The 19,294-nt window shown below is 38.4% G+C and overlaps 1 protein-coding gene across 7 annotated transcripts in view; it reads right to left on the minus strand.

Annotated features, from left to right (window-relative positions):
- Window positions 1-335: 335 nt before the first annotated feature.
- The window catches only part of LOC131955894 (nuclear receptor coactivator 3), a 97,136-nt gene continuing 78,177 nt past the window's right edge, over window positions 336-19,294 (minus strand). For 5 of the 7 annotated variants that reach the window (XM_059320196.1, XM_059320194.1, XM_059320192.1 and 2 more), the window contains 11 exons: window positions 18,731-18,920; window positions 17,901-18,109; window positions 17,051-17,152; window positions 16,244-16,411; window positions 8,224-8,467; window positions 7,289-7,410; window positions 6,636-6,844; window positions 5,706-5,893; window positions 4,724-4,861; window positions 3,932-4,119; window positions 336-3,800 (listed from right to left, as the gene is read on the minus strand). In XM_059320196.1, coding sequence (XP_059176179.1) covers window positions 3,732-3,800; window positions 3,932-4,119; window positions 4,724-4,861; window positions 5,706-5,893; window positions 6,636-6,844; window positions 7,289-7,410; window positions 8,224-8,467; window positions 16,244-16,411; window positions 17,051-17,152; window positions 17,901-18,109; window positions 18,731-18,920 — 1,827 coding nt within the window. In that variant the 3' untranslated portion in view covers window positions 336-3,731. The remainder of the gene's footprint in view (window positions 3,801-3,931; window positions 4,120-4,723; window positions 4,862-5,705; window positions 5,894-6,635; window positions 6,845-7,288; window positions 7,411-8,223; window positions 8,468-16,243; window positions 16,412-17,050; window positions 17,153-17,900; window positions 18,110-18,730; window positions 18,921-19,294) is intronic. The other 2 variants (XM_059320195.1, XM_059320197.1) reach the window with 2 other exon arrangements.

The raw sequence follows: 19,294 nt of genomic DNA on the forward strand, positions 1-19,294 counted from the left end.
GTTATTGTAAAACCATGTTGTTTCCTGCTATTTCTGTAGTACCTAGTTTTAATTTTAAAAAAAATTATTTGATAGGTTTACTAATTAAATAGTTCAGATACTGTTGTGTTGTCCCAGTAAGTATTTACTATCAAAATGTAAGTTGATGAAACAAATTTATGTGATGTGTCTTTAGAAAAAGAAATTAGTGTTACATATTTATAAAGATATTAATTTATATTGTGTTTGCTTTGGGTGTATTTTAGTATTTATTTTTTTGCATTTGACACATTACGAATAGCCTCTATGCCACACATACCACAGAGCATAAAAAAAAAACCCAATAATGTATTACAATATCTTTTTAATTGCCTTCCTGAACTCAGCATTATTTCAACAAATCACTCACTGCGACCACGAGAAAGGTAGAGAGGCGTGGTCACAAAATTTGCACTTATAATACACTGAAGAGAAAATAATTGGTACATTATTCTAACAATATGAGAATACAACCTAAACGTTGGACACGGCTACAGTGCTTCACACAAATGAGCAAAACAAAATATTACAAAGTTGCTGGCATCAAAAGTGTTACATCATACAAGTCACAGGCCAGGTGATGGTCAACATTTCAATACTGACATCCAGTTCTCAAATATTTTATGCCAGTATAAACAAATCAGTTCATATTTAATGACAAAAATTGAAAACTCAAATTCGCCATTCATTTTTAAATCTATGATCTATGTTAATACCAAAAAAATTAATTTACTAGGTTTATTTCTGATTTTATTGTTACAAATTTTAACTTATGAATCCATCACAACCGTTGGGTAGAACATACTATAAAGTATCAACATAAAGTTGTACACAAAGATTTTAATTTGATGACGACAACAGAAAACAAGTTATGAATTGTCATTAAAATATCCACATGAAGAAAAATCTGGCATGGAAGGCACACTACATCCATCCCTGAGGCTTTATTTCAAGAAGTTGTAGAGAGAATAGTGTCTTCAAATGTGGAGTTGGGGGGGGATACTAACAGGATTTAACTAATGGAAATGGTCCTGGATTAACCATAGTTATAAATAGAGATGAAATGCAGGAAAAAAATTCTGGATTATTGTCATTATTTTATTTATTTATTTTTTTACAAATGTTCAGAGTTTGTACACAGTTCAACATTTTAATTTTTCTAAGTCTATTTCTACTCATCAAAATACAAACGAGAAAACTTTTCTGAAATTAAATACCAGCTGAACTCATTATACATGCATGTAATCAGGTAAATCATGTTTAAATATATCCGTATCATAAGTTAAAATAAACAGGAATAAAGTAATATTCCCATTGAATGTAAATGTTCTTGGCTGGGGTGTGACATTAGCTGAATCTTTCTAACCACAGTGGCTGCTGGTTTGAGTTAATAAAAATATTTCTAACCGTAAAATGCTAATTACACACGGTTTAAAAAAAAAATTCTATTTCCACGTTTTAATTGATGGAGTTGATAAGAATTATTTATTGGGCTCGTTAAACTTAAATATTTAAAATGTAAACTAACACTTTAAGATTAACTAGCTTTTTTTTTTAAATTTATAATGCTACAAAATATTTTTAAATATGAGAGTTAGACCCAGCAAAGTTTCTTGATCATTCCAAGTATAGGCCGACAAGAAGTTTATTCCAACTGTGAATATCTTATGTCCAAACCTTGGCACATTCATTAATTGTGGAAACAATGACAACAATGGTGTAAACATTATTTTGGCCAAGCTAAAATTTTCAACAAAAATGATTTTCTTAATAAACAATATTGTACACTGTAGTCAATTATTAATCTCAATTAAAATCAATTATTTAACCTGTGGGTCATACAAGTAAAAAATAATTTTAGTAATACAAAAACACCATTATACTGAGCTTTGAAATTACAATGGTTTTTTTTTTTAAGATTTAAAAAAATGATAGCATTTATACATGAACTATTAAGCTGTACCATTCAATGTGTTACATGAAAAAAATTGTAGAAAATATTTTTAAAACATTTGTGTAAGAATTATAATTAATTTTCTTTACCATAAGATTTGTTATGCCATTTTAATTTTATTGATTTTTAAAAATCACTTTTACTCAATATCAACCTTATTATGTTACACGTTTTTTAAAAAAGTTTTTAAGAATATCTTTTAAACTGAGTATTTATAATCACAGCTTTAAGAATTCCACTCATGAAAATGAATTCAGGTTAAATGAGTGGATTTACTTTTAAACTACGTTGATCTAACAGTACCACTCATGATTAAACTGATATGAAAGCAATGAAAGTCGAGTGTTTCAGTAGCCTTACAACAATTTCTTAACAAAACATCCTACTGTGGTGTTGAATAATATCAAAAGTAAAATTTGAGTGAGGTCTCGTCACTCTATCTGGGTTGCAGTCACTTAACACTTTGTTTACCAGCCAAGCTTTGTAAAAATAATTATTCATTGAAACAAGAAGTTAAAGTGTAAATATAAATGTTTATATGTACATAAACTGTGTACACACATAAAATAAAAAAGTGGAGGGGGGGATCATTACATAAAGGACAGAGACAAAACAACTTTACTGTAATGCTATTGTTTGGTTTTATAAAATAAATATCTGTTACATAGAGTTAATCTTTGTAACAATTCTAATTTTTTTAAACAAACTTGTGCACATCACAATGAGAAATACATTATTAAACATGACAAATTATGTAAATGGCATTTTTTTCCCAAGGCAGCCTTGACCTTTAGATGAATGCCAAGGTGGCTATAAACATGTGTTCCAGGCAACACTAAAATAAATAAAAAGACATTGTGCAAGAATTCAAAAAATATATAGCGTAAATATCTTTTAAATTGTACATACATATACTACATACAAATCACTATTAATGAAATGGTAAATATATTCCTTTACAACAGGCCAAAACAGAGAATGTCTTCATTGTAATGCTGGAAATCCGCCCCAGTCTATATACACAACTACTGTGACAGTAGAACAAGAATCACCCATCTTCAGTTCATAAACCTCCATTTGAAAGGGAATTAACTCTGCACAGTCAACTTATCACAGGTAACCTGGACCATGTCATGCAAGAAACAGAACTATGACACGTCTGCCACTCTTCTGCACAGCAGGCTAGTAAAATTTGTAATACAAGGAAAATGTGATTCACTCCAACTCTAATACCTCCATAGATCACAGACAGTTTGTTTTTAAAACACGCTTTTAACACATTTCACATCCAGTGCACATTATATACACCAGAAGCTGTCACAATGTTTTTCCACAAAGTCCGATTGTTCCTTTGTAAGAAGCTAAAACTTAGTTTAAAAATGTTACATTCCCAAGTCTGTAGCTGATGCATGAATCTTTTGGCAACTATAGCTGTGGCACTAATCAAGTCCATCGCCAACGAAAAGAAACATGAAAACTGTTTTCCCAGATGCTCATCTGGCGTAAAGAAATCGTAGTTGTGTAGTTGAACAGACGCTACAACACTTAACATATCCATTGTCTATGAAACACTACACAAAGTCAACAGTGAGAAATAAATAGTCCACAAATATTTGAATTCCCTGAGTTTGCCAGATATGTTGTTACACACATGGTGCCAATTCTCTTGATAAAATGTGTTTAGTCTATTGTTTTTATCTTCACTAGACACACATCTCCAGTATGTTATTATCTTTCTTAATTTAAAAGTTACGTCCCTTTATTCTGATAACAGTTGACAGAGTAAGCTGTTCTTGTTGTCAGCAGGTCTGATGTCTTCTATTGGTGCCTGGAACGAGATAAATAGAAATACTAAAAACTTAAGTAGACATTAACACTAAGATAGTAAACAAAAAGTTACAGAAATTCAAATACGTTAGAATTTTTACATTTTTATTTTAAAAACAAAGCTGAACTGACCCGACTATCTAACTGTAGTATATTAAACTGAGATGCGTTTTCTCCATTCTTCCCAGATGTGGATGACTGGGGTAACTGCTGACCATTAGTGGACGTAGGTGGTGGTGGTGTGTTATTAACTGGACGCAACAGCTGGTTTCTGAACAGACTCGTTGCTTTGACTTGCGCCTCATCAGAGGCATCGACAACTGTAAACATAAATGGTAGTTTGAGAAATATCTTTTAGCATCAACAACTGAAAACATAAATGGTAGTTTGAGAAACATCTTTTAGCATCAACAACTGAAAACATAAATGGTAGTTTGAGAAATATCTTTTAGCATTTACAACTGAAAACATAAATGGTAGTTTGAGAAATATCTTTGAGCATTTGCAAGTGTAATATTTACCAAATTTAATACTGACTAAATCACACAAATAAATAAATTCATTGTCTATTAAACATTTCACGTTTTTGTTGTTTTGAATAGCCTAACAAATAACATTCTTATGACTTAACTTAAAAAGAGATTCATTCAAATATTTTTTTAAAAACTATTTTTTAAAAATACTGCCATGAATATTTGCATGCAGTAAAATTCCATAATCAAAATTACTTGTTTTTTTTTAAATCTGTGTGTTAAGTCATTTAAATTGTTACTACCAAATTTTTTGGCTTACTATTCAGCTCATATCAGTGCTTTTTGGATTACCTCCAATCCACTCCACATAACATACTAACCAAACTAAACACACTATTTTCATTAGCTATTCACAGAATTTATTTCCAGCTGTCCACACAATATATCTTACCAGGAGGTGCCTGCTGAAACATGGATAACTTTCGGAACTGTTGGTATCTGTGTTTAGCCTCAATCCTTGACTGTATAACCACATCGGCCTCCTCAAGTGAACCCAATGGGGCGCCATGTTCTTTGGTCATGTCATTTACTAAAATATTAATTTTATCACCATCAGAATAAAGGGTTGATATTTTTTCATTTTCAATATTACTATAAATTTTAACAAATTTAAACCATACCCTTTCTTAGTGCTAATGAAGTAGAAATGTTAACGATTATTTTTTTAAAAGGGTCCCCATTCCAATTCCCAATGGCTCCTTAATAGAGTTTTGATTCAATAATTACAGCCTTCCTAAAACTAAGTAGCTGGTGATTTTTTTGTGTACCTACAATGTACAAAGGGTTTGGGTGACCATTATGTGCCCAGGTAATCTTTACCATCTTTGACATTTGGTACCAGACACAACTTATTGGAAGTGATGGAACTGCAGAGCAGTAGAGCCCTAGACTGCTAGCCGTAAAGTCTAAAGTTTGGTTCCTAAAGCCCCCCCCCCCCCCCGAAAAATTTTTACCGCCCCCCCCCCCCAACGAAATAAAATTTATATAATTTTTTTAGAAAATATATACTTTTAACAGTGTCCGCCCCCCCCCCCCCCGAAGAAAGTATACGCCCCCCCCCCCTCCGAAAATTTCAAGTGCCCCCTCCCCGAAGAAAAAAGTCTGGGAGAAACACTGGTTGGATGCCCCTGAGTTTACCCCGCTCTGATGAGTATCTGACTCACATTAGAGGAACAAAGGCAGGTCATTGAAACAGATGAAGTCTACTTCATTTGCCCCTTGTGCCTTTGGCACAAACAGGAAAAGATGATGATCATAACTTAGTGGACAGAGAGATTCATGCCAGTATATCTTCACACATACCCCCCCCTTCCTAACATATGACACAATACGTCACTATAAACAACAGTTCTGGACATGTCCAGATGACCTACTTGTCTCAAGGATGTCAGGCGGCAGCTCGCTGGACGAGCTGTCAAAGTCCATGTTTGGGATCTGAGACTGCTGTTGCTGCTGCTGTTGCTGTTTCTCAGACCTAGCGCTGCAGATGTTGCGCAGCTCCTGTTTGACGTACTGGGACTTGGAGGCTCCGCTGCTCAGGTCTCCCGAAACATTTTTGTTACTGGTGGAAACATTTTTTTTTATTGGTTTGAATTTTTGTTTCATAAAATGTTGATTCTCTTTTGTTAAAAGTGAGTAACATAAAAAATATCTTTAGTATATTAGTGAGTAACATATGCAATATCTCTAGTGTATTACTAAGTAACATTTGCAATATCTCTAGTGTTTTAGTATTAGTAAGTAACATACACAATATCTCTAGTGTATTACTAAGTAACATATGCAATATCTCTAGTGTTTTAGTATTAGTAAGTAACATACACAATATCTATAGTGTATTAGTGAGTAATATATACAATATCTCTAGTGAATTAGTAACATATACAATATCTCTACTGTATTAGTGAGTAAAATATACAATATCTCTAGTGAGAACAATAATTGTATTTTGTATCTGTAACATAAAAAAGCTATTTCTGTGATAATAAATAATTGCTGTGATGCATTGGTTATTTATATAAACTGTCTGTTTTGTATGAGAAATTACTGTTTCTGCAATGAATAAATTACAACATAACTAACTACAAACTTTGTGGTGTTTAGTTGCATGTAAGTATTACTTTTGCGATTGATCAGTAGCTTATCACACACTACATATTAAAAAATGGTTGTAGATGAATGGCTGATATTAAAGTAAATGAATATGTTAATATCAAAAATTTGTTTCCTAGTTTGAATACAGATTAGCAAGAATTATAAAAAAATGATATATAAAAACTGAAGAGTAATTATAAGTGACTTACTTTTCCATGGAACTGATATTTAATATATGCATAAAGTCATGCATATCATTAGCCGTAGACTGAGACATGGTTGCCCCAGGGTTGAAGGATGATGACCCTGACCCTACAGACGGGCTGCCCTGGAAAGATACAGGACCACTGGTCATCCCCACTTGCTGGTTGCCAAAATTTGACGTCATGCCAACTTGGCTATACTGCGGACTGACCTGCTGAAGAATGGTAAGATTTTTTTAAGTAAAACAAATCAACAAATTGTAGTTCTAGGTAAACACAGTTACATGTCAGTTACAATGTAAAATAAAAAATATGTAAATTATAAAAGATTATCTGTTCAAGATTTTTAAAATGCCAGAAGTTAGGTCAATTTAACAAATGCAAATTCTAAATTAGTTTTTTATCTATTATAAAGGTATGACAATGTTTAAAAAAAATATTTAATTTATTTTAGGCTATTTAATAGTACTTGATTCATTCAAACGATTTATTTTACTATACAAAATTAGATTTCAATAAACAGAAATTCTGAGAAATTTATAAACTTGGAACATTCCCTTTTCCCCAGTTCCTGCTCATAGAGTAAGTAGAAGTCAATCTCACTGAAGACATATCTCCCCCCCCCCACTTGTGTAACTGTAAGTATAGGCCAGACTTACCTGTACAGACGACTGCTGTCTCATGTTTGAGTTAGGGGACATCACAGCCTGGGGTGAGATGAGCAGAGGGTCAGGTGGGCTGGTACCAAATGGGCTGTGGGGTCCTCTGGGGGAGCCGCGACCTGTGACATGAGAACATGAGAACATTAGAACAAGAGAATATGAGAACATGAGATTAAGAGAACTTGAGAACTAGAAAACATGGGAACATGAAAACATGAGAACAAGGGAACATGAGAACAAGGGAACATGAGAACAAGGGAACATGAGAACATGGGAACATGAGAACATGGGAATATGAGAATATGGGAACATGAGAACATGGGAACATGGGAACATGAGAACAAGAGAACAGCTTTGGTGACTTGTTTGAGGTGTGGAGGAAACTGTTTTGATAAAGTAAGCTCAAGTAAGAGATGGGATTTGCTAAAAAAAAAATAGAAATTATAGTTAATTGAAAAAAGGGATTAATTAAGAATTTTTTTTTAAAATACTTAATAGAATATTAACATTTAGTAATTTAAAAAAGCCCCCAAAAAAACTGACATAGAAAAATGTAAAACGCATGTAAATTTTAGGAAAGGGTTGAAAGAAAACAGCAAAGAACAGAAAAGGATGTAACTGGGACTTGAAAAAAGAGTGAACAACAGAAAATATTTTATAAATGGATAAAGATTATTTTTGGTCTGCCACCCATTTCAACACATAGAACATCCTCTTTCTACATGCAATTTTCTAAATGTATGGTTAGAAGCTTTTTAACCATTCCAGAATGTTTTTAGTGCTTCTATGATATGTAACCTCCCCCCCCCTTCACTTCCATGGAGCTAATCTAGCTCTAACTTAGGTTTATAGTACCCATATATTTTCCTCTGACAGACTAGAAAAAAAGTCACGTTGTAAGCTATGACTTCCTATTATAAAGACAAACCAACCTGTTGGCACTCTCTGCATCATCCTGTTTGGTGGGTAAATGCCCTGACCTTGACCCTGCTGTTGCTGGTTAGAGAAGACGCTGCCAGCGCCCCCTGCCCCCACAAACTGGTTGTCTGACAGCTGGAAGCGAGCGTCTCTTGCCTGCTGCTGCTGGGGCGGTGCTGTCTGCTGATTGGCTGGGCTGGGCAAGGAGTTGCCTGACAGTGACCTCTGGCGATTCATGTTTGGAGAAAACTGGTTGCCCTAAATAACAATATTTAACAAAGTCAGGAAACCCACAGAATACTATCTGAATCTTTTAGTTAATTTAAAGGCTAAAAAATATATGTGACCTAGGCTACTCGCAGAGCCAAATGTGACCCTGCTCGCAGCGCCAATTGTGACGAGCGAACATTTATCCTGCCGACAACGCCAATTGTAACGAGCCAACAGTTACCATGCTCGCAACGCCACATGTAATGAGACCTAATTGCCTGTAGTGCCACGTGTTAACGAGTTTAACCACTCATTCTAGACAACATTGACCACAGTATAGATACTCAAGATGCAGGTTCGCTATTGATCCTTTATTACATGAATCAAGAAATGCTTCATAATAACACAATAAATCAACAGGAATGCTTCTCAATAATAGTCTGAATCAACTGACCCCTAACAGTCCTTCACTAGGCTTTATATAACTGAATCCACATGTCTATAATCCTCCTTAACACAATACGGCTAACCCGTTCTATAACCGACTTGACATAGTCACACAGACTGACTGATCTAAGCGAGCGATGAAGATGGAAGAGAGCTCGCTGAAACGGGAAGAGAGAGAACGAGTCCTGCCGCCCCCTCCTATTTATGCCTTGTATCCGTACTCGTCTCCGTACTTGTATTCCTCCGTAATCGATACTTGTACTCGATCTCCGACCACCAGTTGCGTAGTTCAAACGTACAGACCGTAAAATAACATCTGCGTCCTATCCATCAAAGTTGACAGGCCGTCTGAATACCGTTTCCCAAAATAGCACGCGTTGGCTTTGAGGTTGTTATCAGCCCGACCCAATAAGCCACCTGTTATCGGTTGCATCAGACCAACACTGGGTCTCGGCTTCTCGTTCGTTATCATTTGTAACTGGTAGTTAGGCCTACCCCAGTTACATCCACCCCTGCTTTTTTTGTGTGTTTTCAACCACAAACAACGCCTGGCAGGTGCACTCCTCCAAAGTCAATCGCACAGTCGTAAAAAAAAAATCTATTGTTCCACTCACTGTCCACGACGTTCCATTCGTATACGATTGACAGTTCTACCTATTTCACATATCAACTGTGTCTACATCATCTTTCTGAGACACAAAACAGTTCTAGAATTCACATCCACCCTTTCCATTTGGTGCCTTCACCAGTTCACTTCTATAGCTCTTTGAACAGTCTGTTTTCATACCAGCGCGACCATGAAAGAATTGATGGTTGCTGACAAAAAATTTCGTATTCCTTCTGTTCCTTAAACTTCTCCGCGGACCACTTATCTGATGGTCTACTGTCTCTCTGCTTCTGGAGGGACCGGGATCCTCATTGTTGCCGGTATCCTCCCCTTGCGTATCGCTGTTGTTCTGTTGATGGTGATATGGTTCCGGAATGGGTATGTGAATTTCCGTTATAACTTCCGGTTCCCTAATTGTCTTGGGTTTCTCTGTGTGTAACTGCTCTTCTTGCCTATTCCAATATTTCTTTAATTGAGCAATATTCGCCCACCGATCCGGTTTGGCGTGATCGATGGGTCTTATCTTAAAGGGGCCACCTGCTGCTTTAGGCATCTCCACGACTTGCCATATCTCCTGTCCCCAGAGATCGTGGATTTTGTTTCTGCCTAACGGGTGGCTACGCAGTAATACCCTGTCATTCAGTTTGAGTGGCGGGTCCTTCGTCTGTATCGGCGGTTCCCTTCGCCGAGATTCATGTTCTAGTCTTTCCTGTACTACCCTGTACATTTCTCTAATTCTTCTCATATGTTCATTCACATATTCCAGTGCGGTGTATGAGCCAGTCATACTCTCCCTTTTTCCTAGGAACAAATCAAGAGGGAGTCGAGCCTCTCGTCCGAACAGCAACATGTATGGCGTAAAGCCGGTTGTGGCATGGGGTGTGCAGTTGTATAGATATACCAACTCTGGGAGAAAATCAGGCCAACGTTTTTTCTGTTCAGGTTCTAGCGTACGCAGCAAATCATGCATGCTGCGGTTGAACCGTTCACACTGTCCGTTTCCCTTCGGATTAAATGTGGTTGTTCTAGATTTGTTGATCCCGTAGTGGTTGCACAGTTGGTTAATTACTTCTGACTCGAAAGCCCTTCCTTGGTCAGAGTGTAATTGTCTTGGTATGCCATATTTGATGAACCAATGTTCTATTAAGACCTTTGCCACTGTTTTGGCGGTCTGATCTCGCGTGGGCACCGCCACCGTCCATTTGGTGAATACATCAGTCATTACCAACACATGTTCCGTCCCATCCGAAGATTGCTCCAACGACGTAAAGTCCATAGCCACAATCTCTAGTGGTTTTGTCGCTAGTAGGTGTCCTGATGGCTGTCTCATTTTGACAACTGGCATTTCCGCATGCTGACACCTCACACAAGCCTCACAATGGCGTTTGACCTCCATTTCCATATTGGGCCAGTAACACCTCCGTCGTAATATTTTGTGGGTTCTGTCCTGACCCTGGTGTCCTGCCCTGTCATGTGCCAACCTTAGCACTTCTTCTCTTAACTGTCCCGGCACCACCACCTGGTGTATTGTGCCATCAATTTGGTCATGAATTCTCCGCATGAGAACACCATCCTTTATACTGAGACGGTTCCACTGACTCAGTATTTTCTTTGTTTCTCGACCAAATTGTTCTCTTTCCCTTCTTCCTGGGAATTTTTGTTCCTGGACGTGTTTCAATAGCGGTTGTAAGCCACTATCCGTTCTCTGGGCATCTCTTATCTTTTGGTGATTAAGGCAATTAAAATCACTACTGTCCATATGTTCGGGTTCCGTGGATATGTGCTCCACCCCGGTCTGCCCGTTTTGCATCACTTGTACCCCATGAGGGATATCTGTTGACGCTCTGACCTCACATATTCCTGTCAGTGTTTCTTCCTCATCACCCGGTCTCTCGTAAGGATTCCTTGATAAGGCGTCCGCATTGCCATTGGACCGCCCCGGGCGATACTTTATCTCTAGGTCAAAGAGTGCCAATTCTGCTGCCCATCGCTGTTCGATGGATCCCAACTTTGCTGTCTTTAGGTGACTCAAGGGGTTATTGTCAGTGTATACCACACATTTAGCACCTAATAGATAGTCCCTGAATTTCTCAGTCACAGCCCATTTTAATGTCAAAAGTTCTAGTTTCATGGCGCTGTAATTTGTCATGTTTCTCTCTGATCCCTTCAGAGCTCGACTGGCATACGCAATAACCCTGAAACCTTGCTTTTGTTGTTGTGATAGCACAGCTCCCAGACCTTTAGAGCTGGCGTCGATTTCTAACCGAAATGGTTTGTCAAAGTCCGCGTATCCCAATATCGGTGCCTCTGTCAAAGCCTTTTTCAAGAGCTTAAACGAGTTCAGGCATTCATCAGTCCATAGTTCACCTATCAGTTGTGTTTTACCTTTCTTTTTCTCCTTACTGTGTTTCTTTGTCATTTTGTTTACCAAGTCATGCAATGGTGCGGCAATTTTTGCAAAACCCGGCACAAATTTTCTATAATAGGAAGCAAAGCCCAAGAATGACCTGACCTCTACCGTAGTTGTTGGTTGTTTCCATTCTTTAACAGCTGCAATTTTATCTGGGTCAGTGGCGATGCCATCCGACGAAATCACGTAACCCAAAAAATGTACCGATTTCAAACCAAAGCAGCATTTGTCTGGGTTCAGCTTTACTCCTATCTCCCTAAGACGGAGAAACACTTGTTCTAATCTTTTTAGATGGTCCTCCCAAGTTTTTGAGTAAACTAGAATATCATCCAAATACACCAACATTATTTGAAATAGAAAGTCACTCATAGCACTCTGCATTACTCGCTGGAATGTAGCAGGTGCATTAGTTAGACCAAACGGCATACGGGTCCACTCGTACAGTCCCAGTGGAGAAATAAATGCAGTTTTATGTTGATCGTTGGGGTGCATGGCCACTTGGTGGTAGCCACTGGCCAAATCCAAGGTAGAAAAAAATCTTGCTCCCCCCAACGCATCAAGACATTCATCAATACGAGGCAAGGGGAATGCATCCCTTCTTGTGATATTGTTCAATTTCCGGTAATCACAACACAGTCTTATCTCCCCTGACTTCTTTTTTACCACTACAATCGGTGCCGCATATGGGCTCGTACTGGTTGTAATAATTCCCTTTTTTAGTAGATCGTTCAGGTGTGCTTTCACCGCAGAGTAGTGACTTGGTGGCAATCTTCGATAAGGTTGCGCCACCGGCTTGTCTTGTAGTAAGGGTATCTGGTGTTTTATTACTTCCGTGTACCCCAAATCACCCTCATACGAGGCAAATATATCACTGTATTTCTTCAGCAATTCATTTAGTTTTGGGTCCTCAGTTTCCGGGAATGTATATGATCGGCCATCTTCTTTCTTCACCTCGGCCGTCACATTGACCGACCTAATTGTTACTTCATTACTACTGGTATTGATCAGTTCGATGCACTGTGCCGACCTTTGTACCTCGACGTTCTGTGGTACTCCTACCAGAGTGTTAGGCGGTATAAAAATTTCTTCATCCAAAACATTTGCTACCAACCCTTGAACTAGTCCGTTTTCCGCTGATGTGTATGTCCGCAGTAACACGACGCCTGCCCTCAGTGCGGCGCCACATGGTTCTATCATCACATCACCATTCACGCTTCTATCACCAATTTTTAATGTGATTGCCTTGACCGTGTTTGCCGGGACTGCTGTCCTTCCTCTGGTCTTGGCAAACCTGGCCAACTTGGATCCCCGACCTGGTGTGGTCGATCCGACAATATTTGTAAGAAATTCTGGCAACTGGCCAAGAATATTCATGCCCAACAGGCAAGGTATATTTGACACATTTGTCTCTAGGTTGTGTTTCGTAACGAACACCCCAACCTGCTTCAACCTATGTCCTGCCACCACGACATCCGCCAGAAAATAACCACAGTATGGAATGGTTAGTCCATTAGCTGCCGTCAGGCGCATGCATGTGTCAGACCTCAACCTATGGTCTTTTCCTTTCATCCATTTGGTGTAAAAATTTTCCGTGATTGTCGTCACCTGGGAGCCTGTATCCACAATTGCCTTCACCGCGATGTCCCCAATCGTAATCACCATTTCGGGACAGACTCCCATCATTTTGCTTCTTGGGCCATAACCTCGCCCCTCTGTAGCTTGGCCCTGCCTTACAGAGGACGACCGTTTCCCTGGCAGTACCGTGCCATATGTCCGGGTTGTGAACAAGACAAACAAATTGGTCGACCGTCTGCCGTCCATTGGAGTGATGGCTTGGCAGGACGCGGCCGTCCAACCCGTCCCTGTTTTGTCCCGTTCTTTTCCTGATTCTCAGCTGTTGACCTGCTTTCCAACCACTTCAAGCGTTGGTCAACCTTCTCTAGGTGGGCCAACAGTTGAGCCATCATGGTCTCCATCGTGTCGGCCCCTGTGGGTGGGGATTGTCTCTGTTCAGGCACAGAGACTTTGTCCACCGAACAGTTCGATTGGTCCTCATCCTCGGACCTGCGGATCGCTGAGTTCCTGACCTGAAGGAAGGTCAACTGCTGGTCTCTGTGGACCTCCTCTTTCAACTCTCTCCTTAAGATCGGGGTTGCTAGCCCCTCGATGAAATGGTCCCTCAGTAGGCGTACATCAATGTCCGGTGATTTGCCCTTTACCAAATCAAAGGCCCTGTTCATCCTGTGTGAGTACTCCATCACACTCTCCGCCATTCTCTGCTTTAAGCCCACGAATCCCGATAGCAGTTGCACTCCCGACCGTCTCTCCCCAAAGGTCTCCATAATCAGATCCAGCACCTTATCTGGATCTGATTGGACGGTCCTATCGTGGCACTTAACCTCTGCCCTAACCGTTTCACCTATACTACCCATCAGCAGTCTTAATCTTTCCTCTGGTGACATATGTCTCGAGGCCCAGGCCGCTTTGACCTCTTCACTGAACCTGTTGGTTAAAGTTGGATCTCCGTCCCCGTAAAATTTGTTAATATGGGACTCTCTGGGTAGGACCACTATATGGGTCTGCTTCTCGTCCAGAGTAGACATTTTCTTCCTTAAGTACTAAAAAAAAAGAGTTCTTTCTTACCGTGTGTGTATGAAAAATTTTTCCTCGTTCCTCAATTTTCACAGTTCCTGAATGTCCGAATTCACACACACACTAAACACAGTTATGCACAAGGTTGACTATAGGTGCCTTAAACGGCAAGTCTAGTTGAATTCATCCTGTCCGACGACGCCAAATGTGACCTAGGCTACTCGCAGAGCCAAATGTGACCCTGCTCGCAGCGCCAATTGTGACGAGCGAACATTTATCCTGCCGACAACGCCAATTGTAACGAGCCAACAGTTACCATGCTCGCAACGCCACATGTAATGAGACCTAATTGCCTGTAGTGCCACGTGTTAACGAGTTTAACCACTCATTCTAGACAACATTGACCACAGTATAGATACTCAAGATGCAGGTTCGCTATTGATCCTTTATTACATGAATCAAGAAATGCTTCATAATAACACAATAAATCAACAGGAATGCTTCTCAATAATAGTCTGAATCAACTGACCCCTAACAGTCCTTCACTAGGCTTTATATAACTGAATCCACATGTCTATAATCCTCCTTAACACAATACGGCTAACCCGTTCTATAACCGACTTGACATAGTCACACAGACTGACTGATCTAAGCGAGCGATGAAGATGGAAGAGAGCTCGCTGAAACGGGAAGAGAGAGAACGAGTCCTGCCGCCCCCTCCTATTTATGCCTTGTATCCGTACTCGTCTCCGTACTTGTATTCCTCCGTAATCGATACTTGTACTCGATCTCCGACCACCAGTTGCGTAGTTCAAACGTACAGACCGTAAAATAACATCTGCGTCCTATCCATCAAAGTTGACAGGCCGTCTGAATACCGTTTCCCAAAATAGCACGCGTTGGCTTTGAGGTTGTTATCAGCCCGACCCAATAAGCCACCTGTTATCGGTTGCATCAGACCAACACTGGGTCTCGGCTTCTCGTTCGTTATCATTTGTAACTGGTAGTTAGGCCTACCCCAGTTACATATAAATAATTTTCAAGAGGATGAATATTTTAAACAGAATTGATTTTGCCTTAAAAAATTGCACATTTTGAACCCGGCTGTTTGGTTCTTTTATAAGTCACTTAGCTCTAGCCAGAAACAAGCAACAGACTAATGATTCACATATTCTTGGTCAAGCAATCTCCAAGTAAATCATATTCACAATCAGATCAACTCTACTTTAACTGGTGCATAAGCCAGAGTCCCATTTAGGAAGTTATTTCCAGATAATTAACTCATGTTTATAATTATAAGAAATATAATTCGTTATTTCACAAGGCATGCAACAAGACATCTATATGCCCTTTACACACTGTGGACTACATCTATAGGCTAAAGTCTACAGATCTAAGGTAGTATTTTGTAAGGATGGAAAACAGAAGTAAAATTTGTGATTTTAAATTAGCATTTTTTTGCCGATTTATTATAAGATTACATTGTTCAAATGTATTCTTTAAAAAAGACACACGCTAACTGATTCTCTAATGATTTTGTGAAGCAGTTTTTTAATTAAATAAAAAAAAAATTTAATGGCAAAAGATGGCAGCATTTTTACAGATTTATTATAAGATTACATTGTTCAAATATATTCTTTTAAAAAAAAGACACACAAACTGATTCTCTAACAGTTTTGTGAAGGAGTTTTTTAATTAATTAATTAATTTTTTAATCAATAAAATCATTTAAAAGGCATGAGATGGCCAGCAGTGTTGAAGGAATTACCTGCTGTATTCCAATAGGGTCTGAACCACCCTGGGGCCGCATGCTCCAGGCCACACCAGTCCCAGGCTGGGGGGAGAAATGGGGTGATAACTGGCTCGGCTGAGGTGAGGGACCAGGTCCCTGGGGGGTGAAGCGAGGAGACATTGGACCAGGCATGCCCTGACCTCTCTATCATCACAAACAGGGTAGGCAACCCACCACAGGATGGAAGGGAGATAAGAAGAAGAAAAAACTTTAACAAACATTGCCAGAGAGGCAGAACAGAAAAAAATTCAAAGCAAAATTTAAAAAAAGAACTCGCTAAATAAAAGTAAAATTAGCATGGTCGTGCACAGTTTCCCTAGAACTGAACCAAAGCTTTCTCAGCCTATACAAATAGTCCTATGGAGAGCCATTTTGTTGACTTTCTGATTGATAAATGATCTAAAAGCTTTTTCATTAACAAGTCTATCACTGAAATATTCTAATTATTCACATTCTAAAATAATAAAAAAATACTCAAAAGTTTATTTTTAAATATTAAATTAAATGTTGCATTATTTTGTTACATTAATTTTGTGTGTGTAATTAATAACTATTTTAAACATAGTACAAAATTATAATAAATAAAGCAATGAATTTAATAGAAAACTATCTACTATACTCATATTAGTGTATATCTCTACAAAAATATCTGAATCTACAGGACTGAAATAGTGCAGGTACTAGAACATGAACAGGTAAGTTCCTAATGACCTAGTAAGCCATGCTATGTTATGAAATAGTCTAGAGATTATCATTCTAACACATATTTCTGGCAAATTTTACCTGGACAGGTAAGGTCACATTAGGTGGGTGGCCTTGGGTCATTAGTTCTCTGAAGTTTTCAGGGAAAGTTGCTTGTGCTGTGCCTTCTAAAGGTAAGCCAGACTAGAGAGATTCAAGGTGTATTCATTAGAACTAATTAACAAACAAGGTTAATTTCTTACATGCTTTAAAATATAAGATTAATTTGTAAGCCGGTTTAAACTTTAAATGAATCCATTTCAAATGTCGACAATAGACAACTATGGTCTACGATTTGGACAGCTATATGGTCTACAATGAACAATCTTGAACCATACAGGTTCATTGAATAAATTAACCATACAAATTCAATGAATAAATTAACCATACAGGTTCATTGAATAAATTAACCATACAGGTTCAATGAATAAATTAACCATACAGGTTCAATGAATAAATGAACCATACAGGTTCATTGAATAAATTAACCATACAGGTTCATTGAATAAATGAACCATACAGGTTCATTGAATAAATTAACCTTACAGGTTCATTGAATAAATTAACCATACAGGTTCATTGAATAAATGAACCATACAGGTTCATTGAATAAATGAACCATACAGGTTCATTGAATAAATGAACCATACAGGTTCATTGAATAAATTAACCATACAGGTTCATTGAATAAATTAACCATACAGGTTCAATGAATAAATCAACCATACATGTTCATTGAAAAATTAATCACACACATTCATTGAATAAATTAACCATACAGGTTCATTGAATAAATTAACCATACAGAACATAGTAACAGGTGAAGACTACTTCATCTGCCAGGTTCAAAGGATAACCACCATAGGGGTGTAGCTTTATTGAATGCACCCACCTGGTTAAACCTCTGGTTAAACTGTTGCGGCAGGCCTTGTAGCCGCTGCTGTTGCTGCAGCTGCAACATCCGCTGTCTCTCCTGGAGTTGCTGCTTCTGGCGTCCCATCTGGCGATTCTGCTGCTGGTACAGCAAGTTTTGTCTGACTAGCATGGACTGGTTCGCTGCACGGAATGGTACAGGGTTCTGTAGGGCAGGAGCTAGAGGTCCTGTGGAGACGAACAAAGTTGAATGTGGGTGTGGTTACAGAAGTGGGTGTGGTTACAGAAGTGGGTGTGGTTACAAAAGTGGGTGTGGTTACAAAAGTGGGTGTGGTTACAAAAGTGGGTGTGATTATAATATAAAAGTGGGTGTGGTTATAATACAAAAGTGGGTGTGGTTACAAAAGTGGGTGTGGATATAATATAAAGTGGGTGTGGTTATAAAAAGTGCATGTTGTTATAAAATATGGGTGTGGTTATAAAACATGGGTGGTTATAAATTGTGGGTGTGGTTACAGAAGTGGGTGTGTTTATATTAGTAGGTGTGGGTATAAAAGTGAGTGTGGGTATAAAAAGTAGGTATTGTTATAAAAGGTGGGTGTGGTTACAGAAGTGGGTGTGGTTATAAAAGAGGTTACAGTTAGCAGAGTGGTAAGAGCAGATGAGTGTGGTTATGGTCTGGTAAGTGAGAGTGAATTGGGTAAGTTTTGAGAAAAGTGGGCTTAATGAGACAGATCAAATGATCAATGAGCTCTTACAAAATCAAGTGTCTCACAGCTACTATGTGTACCGCCCAGCATGTGTTTAAATGACAAAATAATCACTGACTGAAAAAAACTGAGAACTGACCTCGAGGCTGGTTGAAGCCTGGCTGTTGTGGCTGCTGAGATCTAATGTTGGACATCTGTGGGCTGAATCCTCCCATCATGTTCTGTTTCATCTGCTGGCCTTGGCCATTGTAGCCTGGAACTTGGCCGGGGGCCATGTTTCCCAGAGCCTGACTGGACATACTGGCCTGCAACTGTTGTTGTATGGAGCGCTGTCCAAAAAAAATAATTATATTTAATGTTTTAAAAAAGTGTTTTTAAACAGCTGTCCAAAAAAAAAAATTATATTTAATGTTTTTAAAAAAAAGTGTTTTTAAACAATGTCTATAACATAAGCAAGGGCACAACATATTAAAAAACAGGATTTTTTAGGAAAATTCAGAAAACAAAATTAAAGATCATATCATTGTTTTACATGTGCTGTTTTGTGAAGTAACAAAACAAGTTTTTACTCAGCTAATGCAGGTTATCCACCTGCAATGATGTTTAAAATTTTAATTGCTATCAAATATTTAATCCACTAGCAGTTTAAAAACAGGTAGCATCAAATCAAAGGTTTACTTTTTAAGGTAGCATACATAAACTT

The sequence above is a fragment of the Physella acuta genome, unplaced genomic scaffold, assembly GCF_028476545.2.
Source record: "Physella acuta isolate Inbredline_101_S28 unplaced genomic scaffold, ASM2847654v3 ptg001112l, whole genome shotgun sequence".
Lineage (NCBI taxonomy): Eukaryota > Metazoa > Mollusca > Gastropoda > Physidae > Physella > Physella acuta.